Genomic DNA, 13045 nt, shown 5'->3' with positions numbered 1-13045 from the left:
CATCAGACATAGAAGGTGAAGTTCAGGAACAGGGTAATAAAGAGTTATGGTCCATAAAACAACTTTGAGGCTGTAATGCTACATGTTTTGTGACTTATCTTCACCTGCAGTTCACTCTGTTATTAAGGGAACTGTGCCCCACAGCTGCCACACGCACAGTATTGTGGACACTGGTATGTAAAATCTGAAGAGTCCTTAATTTTTATTTTTTGTTGTTTAAAAAAAAGCTTTGAGGGAGTAATGGGAAAAAAATTACAATGTCGACAGTGAGATATTTCTTAATTACTTGTTAATGCTTGTCTTACACTGCAGCAATCAGCAGCACAGCGCTAGGCATTGCATGGGCATTTAACGAAATGGATAAGCTTCTCTTATCTTTGCATTTAAAATTCTTTTGAAAAGGATTTTTCTAAATCCTTTGGAAACAGGGGCAAAAAGGGGAGTGAAAATGTGAACTGGAGAGACTCCTGGTGAACGGGGGAGAACAGAACTGCAAAATGCTTGCTTTTGCACACCCCTTTGAGGAGGCTGGTGGTGAAAAGTATCACAACAGGTCTTTTACTCCACTATTGCAGCTCCAGAAGTTTGGAGGAGGGAGAGCCAGCTTACCTGCCTGCCTGCTTTCCCTTTTTTTCAGGTAGCAGGAAGGCATGGTATACATGCACACTGCTTGAACTCTAACACTATGGAAAAATTTAGCTGGAAGGTTAAACAGCCTGTTTGCATAGGAAGTGTTGGCCACTTGGCCTCATCTAGAGGGCTGATGGCTCTCCTGAACTGTGTGAGACTGGCCTTTCCCTGATATGTACTTTAGTCCTCCAGAAAATAATTTTACAAGAGCACTATAAAAATTCTCTGACAAAAAACATGTTATACATGACTACAGTTAAATGCCCTCCCATATTTTTCATGGGTCTTACCGAAGCCTTTTTTTGTTTTAAAGTAGAAACCCCTCTTCTGCTCCTGCTGCTCTCAGGGAGCAGGCACACTAAGATAAAAAATCACAGAAGAGAGGAGAAGCTGTCAGCTGTCCCACAGCAAAGTGAAAGACATCCAATATTCCTGAGGGGTAAGTTTTCTGCCTGTGATACTCTTTCCTACAGGTTGACTGACTTGGTGGTGTTTGACTGTGGTGCTGGGATGGTGATGCCAGTCAAGCAGGCAGAAGAACCCTTTGTGGTCTCATGGTGCTTCTTCCTCAGAGCCGATTGCTTCTGCTGTGTTTGCCAACAATTTCAACTTTGACAAATAGCTCCTCTTTTATGTCAGACAAATGTTCATCTTCAAAGAATAAAAACTACAAAAGCAAGAGAAAAGCTACTCCCCTAGGCTCCTCTATTGAAAAATAAGCTTCTGCACTGCTCAAAGATCTGCTAATGTGAACAGAACAGTAACTGAAGACACAGCTGTAAGGCAGGAAACAAGCCTAGGTGGGCTAAGGGGATTTTGCACCTTGCCAAGTTACTAGTGGCTCTTCTTGGAAAGGGAAAATATCTGATTTGCTTGAAATAAAATATTTATTGACTCCCTTTTAAGAGGGAAGCCATGGCTCAATTTAGACATGAATCCAGTCAAAGCAGAGTATGGAACAGCAGAAGAGGTGTCACCTGTTCCTGTAGAATCAGTAGGTGACCATCTCACAGGACTCCATAGATCTGTGTAGCTGATCTGTGGCACCAAGACCAGGCAATACTGCTTTTATCCTGATGTGACCAGCTGTGCACATGACATGCCAGTTGTCCTTGAGAAGTGCTAACTCAAACTGCAAAGGTGCAAAACACAAATAATACAGTCAGAAACAGGAATCTCTAGACTTTTTTGAAAAAAAATCCTTTTTTTTTTTTTAATCTGAGAAAGCAAAATTAGAAGATGGAGTTGCTGGCTCATGTCTAAATATTAGAAAGACAGAAACACTACTTTAACTGGAAGGTGAAGCTGGCAGAATGATGAACATGAGTATGTTGGGATGCTGAAACAGTTCCTGTCAAGTGCCATGGCAAATACCCAAACTGTTTGTAAATGAGAGAGAGCTGGGAACAGGGGCAGTGTGACTGCAGGAACAGGGGTTCTGATCCCAGGGGTCTCTTCAGTCCTGTGTCCCATATCACTATCAGACTGCCAGACAGAATGTATGTGCTAAGGAGGGGATAGTTAAGCTAAATGCAGCCAAGAATAAATATTACTCAAAGTACAGTATTTTTGCTGATCAGAATGATTGTTGCAGCCTAAGGCAGAGGCTTTCAGGGCACCTGAGCATCCTTCAGCTCATGGATAAGCTACAACAGAAATACTGCATCCACCAGGATCAGGGAAGTGATTGTGCCTCTGTATTTGGCACTGGGGAGACCACACCTTCTGTCCTGTGTCCAGTTCTGGCCCCTCAATTCAGGAGAAATATTGAGGTGCTGGAGTGGGTCCTGCTGGAGCTGGGAAAGGGTCTGGAGTTTGAGGAGGAGTGAATGAAGGAGCTGGGGGTGTTTAGCCTAGAGAAAACGAGGCACGCAGGGAGCTTATCTCTGGTAAGAGTGATATTGCTCTGACAGTGACCTGAAAGGAGGGTGTAGCCAAGTGGGGGCAGTCCCTTCTCCCTACAACCAGGGACAGGATGAGAGGACATATTCCCAGACTCTTTCAGGAGATGTTTAGGTTGGACATTTGGAGGAATTCCTTCACAAAAGAGGAGATTAAACACTGGAATGGGCTCTCCAGGGTGGTGGTGGAGTCACCATCCTTGGAGGTGTTTAAAGAAAGACTAGATATAGCCCTTTGTGCCATGGTCTGGTTTAGGCAGTAGTGTAAGGCCACAGGCTGGACTTGATGATCTCAGAGCTCTTTTCCAACTGAATTGATTTCATGATTCTGTGATACCTGCTTTTGGGAAAGCAGCAATAGTGTCACAGTGCATGCTGGCTAGGTGAGGGATCAATCCTAGCATGCTTGGTTAGATCCCAGGGAATTATCCCTGATGGGGTCTCTACTTTGCTTTGCTGCTCACTGTTGGACAGACAAAGACCCATGTTTCATGTGTGTAGCTCTGGGTGTAGTCTGCAGTATAATCCTACTGTATTGCTCAAGGAAAACTGCCTCAACATGAACAAGAAATGCCATGTCTGGGATGTTTGGGATAATTGTATGAGAAATGGGTTCAGTTCTATCAACTCTGCCATGAGAAGTTGAAAGACTTTTCTGCAGAGCAGCTGTAATTGAAAGATCAGTTCCCATGGAAGCTGCTCTCATGTAGAGGGTTTTTGCCCTGAGATGAAAGGACCCCTCTTGCTTCTCCAGCCTTTTGAATATGCATTTGTAATCTAAAAGCTGGCAGGGCTCTTTGTGCTGTTATAAATGGTTATGCAGTGACAGTGTCCATGCATCTCATCATCCCTAATGTATTTATAATCAGGACACCCTTTGATACCTGCTTCCTTAAAAATTATCCTCACCTCCATTTTGTGGGTGGAGAATCAAGGCACAAAAACTGAAGCCTACCCAAGTGGTCATGCTGTGCACTGAGAAAAGCTAAATGGCTGCAGAGAGTTCCTGAGCATGCCAAAAGGAAAGGCTCCATACAGGGACTTCAGTGGCACAGTGGTGGGTTGGACAGGACAGTTGGAGTGGCTCTACTTCAAGAGGCAATTAAAATTAAGCCACTGATTAATGCCTCAAATTTCCAGACCACTGTCACTTCCAGATGTCATCAATCTTTAGGAAAAGACAAGACTGGGACTGAAAAGAGGATGTTCCAAGTTGCAGCCCAAAGTTTGGCTGCTTGTTTAGTAGGGGCTGATGCCCTGTCCACCTTGCTATAGGTGCAGAAGTCCTACCAATTCCCCAACCTTTAATTTTTTTTGAACATTTTTGCGTGTTAAAAGCAACATTATAGTTCATGTATAATTGAGAGGATGGCAGGCTGCTTCCCTGTACATTTCAGTGCATGCATATGGTGTTTTTTAGCTAGTGCACTGACTATAGGCTGCAATCCATCCCAGAGAATGGTGCATTTCAAGATGTTATTCAAATGTGTATTGCACACAGGTAAACCACCACATCATGTTGTCCCCTAGTGGTTGTGCAAATATTACATTTTATTATTAAAGAAATTGATCAGAAATACCAGTGAAAGCCATTTCAGTAGCCTGTCAAATAAATCTGAGGGCTGCCCCTCAATATCAGAATATCAATCAACTGCTTAGTCTATATTCAGCACTGAATTCCTGCCAAATGTCATAGGGTAAATTAAAAGCTTTTTTTCCTTATCTTTAGAGCTTAGCCCCAAAAACCAGGTCTGAGATGATTTTTTTTTTGTTAGTTGCATAACAGTAAAAATGGTTTAACAGATCTAAACCATTTCATTTAAAATAAAGCCCATGGGGGTTTGTTATACACAGACTTTCAGCCTGACCCATTCTCTAGTAATAAATTCAAAACTCAAAAAAATGCAGAACAAGAAGAAAAGAAGCAAACACAGTTTATGTGGACTGCAAATATAACTATAGTATTGCTCTCTGAACAGGGAAAGTAGAGCAAATAGGCAGGTATAAAACAGCTGGTAAGCTGCAGTGACTGGAGTATCACCCATTTATTACTTACCTATTCAACAGCAGGTGAACTGAGACCAATGGCTGGGGTCTGAGTAGACAGAGAAAATTAACTCTTGCTCTTCAGGGAGTAAAAAAATCAGGTGTCACTTTGGAGTTGACAGTAATGGCTTTGTTTTGTGTTTGCAGAATACCTTTTGTTGTTCAGGAAGGCAGATATTCTCAGTGTGTATGGAAGTTACTGTAGTGTGCTTGCTGCACTGTGTTATTTCTCCTTAATTCGGCAGAAGCCTCCAATTAAAAAAAATTTACTGCTGATGGAGTGTACTGCCTGTGCTACCAGAACACACTGTCAGCTGCACAATTTAGATCTAATCTGCTGCAACAGGTTTTAGGGGTTTGCTTCTAGTTAAGCATTTGTGAACCTGGCATTCCCTTTTGTAGACTTTTAGAAACAAACTTGGAAAGATCAGCCATATTTAATAGCACAGAACTTGGGGGGTTTTTACCCCTCTTCCTACTGCAGGTTTTCTATCTCTAAGCTATATTTTGTATTTATGACAACAATGTCCAGAGAAGAACTAAAAACAATAACAGAGCAAAATCCATTGGGGAGTGTCACTTAAGCTGGGAAAACATAAGGAAGTTGATTTCAAAGAGCAAGCATAATTTAGAAGAAGGTAACTCTACCGTGCAGAAGTTTTGCAGCAATGATTTAATCTTTCTTCCAGCCTATCTGAGATGGAAAGGAGAGGAGGGATGGACAGACACACAAGTACAAATGATTTTGATTAGACAAGGTCTGGCAAAATATTTATATCTAATTAGACCTCAGAACTGCAGGGAAATTGTAACATCTGTGATAAGCCCAGCTTTCACTGTTACTGCTGGTGGTAAGAGATCTCATCCTAGCTACAAGACACTTAATTGCCACACTTGCTAATAATGCATTACTATGATTTTAAAATGCATATGACATCATCTGCCCTTGATGAGATAATTTTCCTATTCTGGTAGAATTTACAAGCTGTGGGCAAGATAGGGACTTGCTGTACCAGGTGCTGTGTGACGCAGTTTGTGACAATTATGGCCTCGAATGTTTTAATTTTTAAATTAGGACGGCAGAGCAATGGGGCCCAGTAAAGGGAGGAGAGCAGTCATGATGAGATTGTGTGGTTGTGGCAGAAATTAGTTTATGTACAATTCAAAGGATTTTGTTTGCAACAAGACTGCAAAGAAGACAGGAAAGGAAAGGCATCAGGGCAGCTCATGGACCCCTGAGCACACCTTTTGTTAATGAAAAGCTCTGAGGTTCTGAAGAAATGCAAAGGAGGAATAGAGATCTGGAAAGGCCAGGGACAGGGCACTATACCCTGAGACATATGGGAGGTAAATAATAATAGACTTTGCAGAGCGAAACAGTAACTGCTCTTCAAGTTAACTAGAAAGTCAGAGGCCCCAGCTCACAGGTGGGGCAGCCTTGGATGATGTACTGACACAAGGCAGTTTTGCTGGAACTCTCAGTCTGCTGCTGCTGCTACATGTGATGAACTCACAGAGAAGCAAAGCAGAGCTTTTGAGGAGTCTAGCAGCATTTCAGCAGCACTAAAGCCACTTCAGGGGCCAGAAGAAGAGAGTTCTTCCCCGGCTGCCTCAGTGCTGGCACTTGCAGCTCCCTGCACTGACAGTTCCCATTCACACTGCTAAGTGGAAGAGTTCCCAGTCCCTTGAGTCTGCCTTTGGTAACACCCTTAGCACACAGTCTGGTTGATTGTTTGCAGGAATATCATAGTTTATCCTTACAAGTGGTTCCTCTTGGTATCTCAGAGATATGTATGTTTTTGACACATTCCCTTCACTGATGCACTTCTGGGCAGCAAACATAAAGGCAGAAATATCTGCTGTGCAGAAATTACATCTCCCTTTTCTAGGTGTGAACCTTGGGAAGGATGGTTGGTTTTTGAAACAGGAGTCTTGTCCTTCTCACTCTCTGCAGACTTTGGTGTCGTTCTAAATATTAACAATAGCAATCCCATTATATGACATTTTGCTGTTGAGTTTCAATTTCAGAAAATATTTGCTAGATCTTCTGTTTGGAACTAGAAGCACACTCTGCAGTGTTGTGGCTATTTATAGTTTGGGATGAAGCAGCACTAAAAGCATTAGAGGCAATCAGAGAAAACTGCTAAAACAGGACTCAAGGGAAACCACCTCAGGTGGTTCTGTCTGCAACAGGCAGCTGACCTGTAAGCTGCTCAATTAGAAGATGAGGATGCAAACTTTGGAGGGGTCTGAAATAGACTAGATAAGAGAGATGGACTGAGCATTACACAAACATGAGGGTTCTGGAAACCCTCAGAACAGGCTGGCTATTGTAGCTGGAAGGGTATGGAGACAGAGCTTTAGGACACAGTAATCACATCTGCTTGTCCCGCTTTTCCCCAAGTGTTGGCTTATGGCTTTTTCCACTTGAGGGAGGGATATAGACAGCTGCTGCTGTGCATCAGTCGAGATTCTTCATCATCAGCTGAGCTCCTCCATCAGCAGTGGAGATGGGGAAGGGAACCCTCCATGTGAGCAGTGGTGAGGTATTGGCCTGTTTTTCTGGAGGAGATGAGGGGACACCTCACATAGACAGCTGCTGCTGTGCATCAGTCGAGATTCTTCATCATCAGCTGAGCTCCTCCATCAGCAGTGGAGATGGGGAAGGGCCTTGAGCGGAAGCCCTCCATGTGAGCAGTGGCTGAGGTCACTTGGCCTGTTTATTCTGGAGGAGACTGAGGGGACACCTCACAGCAGTCTGCCTCTTCCTCAGGGGAGGAAGCAGGCCGGGCACTGATCTGCTCTCTCCAGTGACAGGACCTGAGGGAGTGGCCTGAAGTTGTGTCAGGGGAGGTTTTGGTTGGGATTTGTGTAAAAGTTCTTCACCCAGAGGGTGGCTGGGCACTGGAACAGGCTCCTCAGATAAGTGGTCACAGCATCAAGTCTGACAAGAGTTCAAAACGCGTTTGAACAACGCTCTTAGGCACACGGCAGGATTTTTGGGTTGAGCTGTGGAGGGCCAAGAGCTGGACTCGATGATCCCTAAGGGTCTCTCTCAACACAATCCATAATTCTTACGCTAGCACACCAGAACCTGTCCGATCACTCCAGCGAAGACACATGCAGGGCGTTCCTCCTCCATCGACTTCCCTCACCTTTCGGGAGCGAAACAAAAGCCTGAAAAGAAGAGAGCCTAAGCAGCAATGCCCCGCACCGGAGCGCAGCCCGTCCGCCCGGCCGCGGGCTCCCCCTGACGCGTCCGTCGTCACTCGGCCCTGCCCCGGCGGGACGGCCCCGCCCCGGCTGAGGCGCCGCCGCCGCCCGGTGTCCGCGGGGCGGCATGAGGAGAGCCGGGGGCGGCTGCCGGGGCCGCCATGTCGCTGCTCTGCGTGCGAGGTGAGCGGGGCGGCGGCGGCGGCGGAGCGCGGGGACACGCCTGGGCAGGGTTTGGCTTTGTCCTGGGTGAAGTGGGTTTCAGCCTCCCTGGAGCGGGGACGGGCGTGCCGGTGCCTCCCGCCTGAGCCGCGGGCGGCCGCGGCCCGGGCCGCCACCTGCCCCCCTGGGCCGGAGGTGCCGTTTGGCGAGGGAGCAGGTGCGGGTGCAGGAGCGGCCGTCCCGGCCGGGGAGGTCCGGAGCCTCGGGAGGAGCCGTGGCTGACTTTGGGAGTTGGCTCGGACACGAGTTGAATCGCCCAGTGAACGGCGCGGGCAGGAAGCAGGCTGCTGTCACTCCGTACACTCGCCTTAGAGCGTGCATTGTTATTTCGCATACATTCCTAATTACCTTCTCATGCTGCTATCGAGCCTCGTCCCCTTGCTGAACGGGTTGCGGAGAGCCGGCACTTTCTCTGCTCAGTGGATTATAGTGCCGTCTCCGGTTTCCCATTTCTTGCTGCCTTGTGCTAAAAAATAATGATAAAGAAATCCGTGGGGGAAACCATCTGCCAGGGCTCACGCTACTGGGACGTGTCTCCCTGCACTGAACGCCGCGGTCACCGGGCGTCCCCGAGCGCAGCCGTGCCCTGCGGCTTAAAAGTGTAGTTTTAATGTTCTCAGCTCCTTTGCCAGGAATGATAAAAAAACTGGCACTGCTGGCAGTTCAGCTCTTCTTTTACGCGCACGGGTTTATTGATAACAGTGCCTTATCCAGCTGTTCATCACTCTTTAGAGCTAAAAGCCTTGTGTCGGTGATGGTGTAAGATGCCCAACACAGCATCTTGAGATGTGTTCTTTTTTGGAGACCGCTGCTTTTGGGGAGTGTTTCTGAATTAAGTTTCAGCCCTTTTATTAAACACATGTCTTGCTCAAGGGCTTAGGAGAGGTGCACAAGTGCAAAGTTTATCTTAAATATGCTTTTTGTACACTTCTGTGTAAACTGTGAAGTGCAGACTTTTCTAGCCCATTTTGAAGGTTTTGCGAAAATCTCTTTGTTGAAGCTTAGTCTTATTAGCTGAAGGATGCTTATGTGTATTACAAGGTTTTTAAAATTCTTGTTGGTGGTTCATCCTCAAAATGTTTTCAGAATGTCCTTTAAAGTAATGTGGGTTTGATACCACTTGAAGCTGGTTGTCTTAATAATGTATTTACATGCTGTTCACGAGAAATAGTGAAAGAACACGAACTGAATGATTGAGCTGCTGAAAGTGTCTTCTGTTTTCAAGGTGTTTATTCTTGATCTGTAGAGTTCTTAGGACAAAAGTATTTCAGAAGCCTGGAATGGCGTGTTTTTGTGTTTCATTTAGTCTTTGTTTGTAGAGCTAAAGAAGAAATTTGAGGTGGCTGGTGACTTTGTGTGAAGAATTGCTGTGAAAATTTTATCTTCCATTTCCATCTGCTGTGCGAAGACAGTAGAAGACACCAGAATTCATTTAAATAGATGATACTGAACAACTTTATTATAAGATTGCAGAATGTAGTCAATTTACTAAACATCAAGAAACATGTTTTCTGAAATAGGCATGACTGAAAGGAGCTGATGAGATCTCACAAGAAGCAACCATCTAACATGATATGGAAGTATGTTTAGGTGGAGCAGTGTGAAAAACAAAACAGATACCAGTAGCTGAGATAAAACAAGAGGGGCAAGGAAAGGCGGCTTTATTAATTACTACTTTTTAAAAAAAGCCCAACAAAATGGCACTTCTCTTGATTCTTTTACCTTTCCACTGAAATGAACTAATCTTGTTGAGACAGTAGTGAGCTAGTAGTAAGAAAGTTGGAAAACCTGTTTTTTTCTATTCAAAATGGTACACATATAAGACTACATAGTAGTATGGGGGTGGATGGTGTAGAGATGAGACTAACAAAGAAATGCATCAAAAACCCCCATGGAATAAATGTAGGTGATTGGGACATTGTTAATAGCATCTGGATGGCAGTTTTCCATATAAAGGAAAATATGGAAAAAGCCATAAGTGTCAGTGTCACAAGAAGCCTGCCAGTGAGAAGGATAGTGTTTTAATTTATTGATTTATTTTCCACCCCCCTTGAATTGTGTGCATTAATAGTATTTTAATGAATCGCTAATCAAAAACAGTGCTCAGTGTTTGTGACCAAACATGTCTGGGTGCTGCCTTTGTTCCTGAAAGACCAGCTAGCATATATGTCTTCTTGATGTCAAGTGCTACATTTCTCTTACTTTCTTGGAGAACAAATAATTTTTTGTGTGTGTGTTTTTTTCTTTTTCCTCCTTTGTTTGTTTTGATTTGTTGTTTATTTGTTGTTGTTTTGTTATGGGGCATTTTTTGTTTGTTTCTTCGGTGTATTTTGTTTGCTTTGTTCTGTTTTTTCCAGAATCATTGAGCTGTATCTGCCATAGAAATAGGAAATACCTGACAGAAAATCTAAGCTCAGAGGAATTGTGAGTGTGGGCTTGTCTGCAACAGTTCAGGGGATGTGTGAAATAAGCCAGTGGTAATGGGCTGTTGTAGAAGCAGATTAAGGAATTCTTTTGAAGCAGGAAAATATGCAGTGAGTGTAAGTGAAGTGAAGGAGAAAAGAAATCTTGAATATTACATGATTGAGGCTTTTAGGAGACTTCTTCGTATTTTGATTCCACTGCTTAAGTGCAAGAGAGGTTGCATACACTCCTGTTCAGAGCAGCTGTGTCTGGATTATGTCTGATAATCTTCTCTTGGCATAGTTTGCTTTATTAGTTTGCATTTAGTGTTGTATTTGTGAGAATAGTACATATTAAATAAAACTAATCCCAGAGAAGCAGTCTAGTTTTTCACATCAGTCTGGCATTGTTAACTTTCTTGGCTTTCTCTTGTAACTTTTGATTTTACCCCACATCTAAATTAGATACAATTTATTTTCCTGATCTTTACTGCATCCTGAGTTGGTGATGGGAATAACTGCTGTCTCAGCACAGCTTTCAGGGGTCATTGCAAAGTAGACCCTGCCGATGCTGGATCACTCGGTCAGTGGCTCTGTTTATCATTGTCCTGACACATAGTTCATGCCCTTTCACCTGCTCACTTTTATTGCATCCTTCTTTGTCCCCAGCCCTTGCTATCTCAAGACTGATGGTTCTCTTCTATTTTTTTTCTCTCTGCTTCATAGCAGCTTAAGCTGTATCTTCACTGTCACTGTATTCCAAAGTGTTTGACCTACCTGGTCCACCTATAATTATAATGCCAAGGATGTTGGCAGTGGGGCTCTTCCCTCATCCCTGTGCGCAGTACCTGACTTAGTCCCATAAGGTCATGGTGCTTTTGTGTAATGTGCCTTTATCTTGGGGCCTGATATCTGTGTGAGATTTAGCTGCCAGAGTTAGATGGAAGAATGACTTGAGTGAACTCTTGCACTCTAGAACTTCAAGTTGACTGCTCTGTCAAATGACATTGTCTGGAGGTTAGGAATGATAGTTTTTTGTTTGCCTAATGTTTGTCTTGTGGCTGCGCTGAAGAATTAGAAGAGCTTGTGACATTTTTGTCAAAACAGCTGGAGTGTTGGAATACCACTCTGAGAACTTAACTGTCCATCCCTGCATTGCCAGAAAAATTTGCATTCCAGTACTGAATTGAACTGTGTTGACTTCCAAGTGAAGGAGACAAAGAAGAAGAATGGAAATGGATGTTAATGATAAAAGAAATGAAAACATATTCAATCTTGTGGTATACTGAGAAATACCTATGCCTACAAGTGGCCAAATGCCAGGAATTTCTCTTTAAAGGATTTTTCCCCTACCTTAGTGTAATGACCTCAGCTTACCTCAGTGTTCTCTGAAAGACTGAATGCAGTGCCTCTGGCTTGCTGTTATGACTATTCTGAAATGGTTGTAGAATTGAAAAAAAAAATATATCCACCTTTTTGTAGGTCAAAATGATGAAGAATTAAACATTAAAAGTAGTAGCAGAAATGCAAGGTTATAACACTAGGATATTAAAATAACATAATGATTCATTTAGAGTTTGCTGTGTGACTGTTATGAACTCCATTTCACTAGTTGTCCTTAGTCAGGAAGTTACCAGTGTGAGTAGTGCTGGAGCACAATAAAGTACATTAGAAATTTGGGTAATAAGGCTAAGAAAGAAGTGTTTTCTACTGAAAGAACATTTTGTGTTGAGAGTTAAGTTTTAGGTTTATAAAGGTGTAATTGGAGAGAACTGTTTAGGATTTCTAGCTTTTTCTGTTGCTCAGTAAAACCTGAAAACCATGTCTGGCTTTTGATGCACGGGTGATCATCTGATTTCCTGTTTAAAATCCTCACCCTTTCAGCTTTGGGCACTGTTAGTGCAAACAGTGTGGAATCTACTTTTTAGGTATTTAGGGGACTTTGAACTATTTGAAATCTCCATATATTTCTCAGTGGGATGAAGGGAAGGTACAGAGGTTCTTCCTGAATTTGAATAGTGTCTGCTTCCTTCTTGCTCTCATGGTGTACTCTGAGCTGACTCCTTCAGTGTGGGATGTGCCTGGCCTAACTTGTTAAAGTTGTTATTAGCATACTCTTTTAATGTGCAATAAAGTGCTACATTTAATCTAAATGCTGAAAGAACCTAATTTTAAACTCTAAAACGTCCAAGATCTAGTTGCAGCTTACACAACAGCAATGAAAGTCCAAGCAAATTAAACTGCTTTTTTAATCCAGGACCTTATTTCAAATACTTGACTTGAATGCATGTGAAATGCATATGTCTGATGGCAAATCATCTTCCTATGTATTTCCTTTGAAATTTTTTCCTGGATATTTTTTTGTGCCTTCTGGTCAAATTTTACTGGGTATTTTGAAAAATACTTTAATCATTCCATAAAAGCTCTTCTTGCTGCTCTTCCAAGAGATCTGGAACTTCAGGGATGTGTCTAATAACTCTGTTGCTTTTTTGTTCTGACAATTCCCTGTGTGGTCTTGCAAACAGATTTGGTGCTGCTGTGAAAGTGTGTAGGGTCTTCACTAGTACTTCCTCTTTCTTACGTTAGAGCTTACTGGTTAATGCCTGGCATTTTCTTGGTGAGGAACTGTAT

At 43.3% G+C, this 13045-nt stretch overlaps 1 protein-coding gene across 10 annotated transcripts in view; it reads left to right on the top strand.

Annotated features, from left to right (window-relative positions):
* Positions 1–7867: 7867 nt before the first annotated feature.
* UNC13B (unc-13 homolog B) overlaps positions 7868–13045 on the top strand; it is a 207969-nt gene continuing 202791 nt past the window's right edge. For all 10 annotated transcript variants that reach the window (XM_030969552.1, XM_030969548.1, XM_030969542.1 and 7 more), the window contains exon 1: positions 7868–7973. In XM_030969552.1, the coding sequence (XP_030825412.1) occupies positions 7952–7973 (22 nt within the window). In that variant the 5' untranslated portion in view covers positions 7868–7951. The remainder of the gene's footprint in view (positions 7974–13045) is intronic.

Source organism: Camarhynchus parvulus, chromosome Z (assembly GCF_901933205.1).
Source record: "Camarhynchus parvulus chromosome Z, STF_HiC, whole genome shotgun sequence".
NCBI lineage: Eukaryota > Metazoa > Chordata > Aves > Passeriformes > Thraupidae > Camarhynchus > Camarhynchus parvulus.
This window is presented reverse-complemented; position numbering and strand designations above follow the sequence as displayed.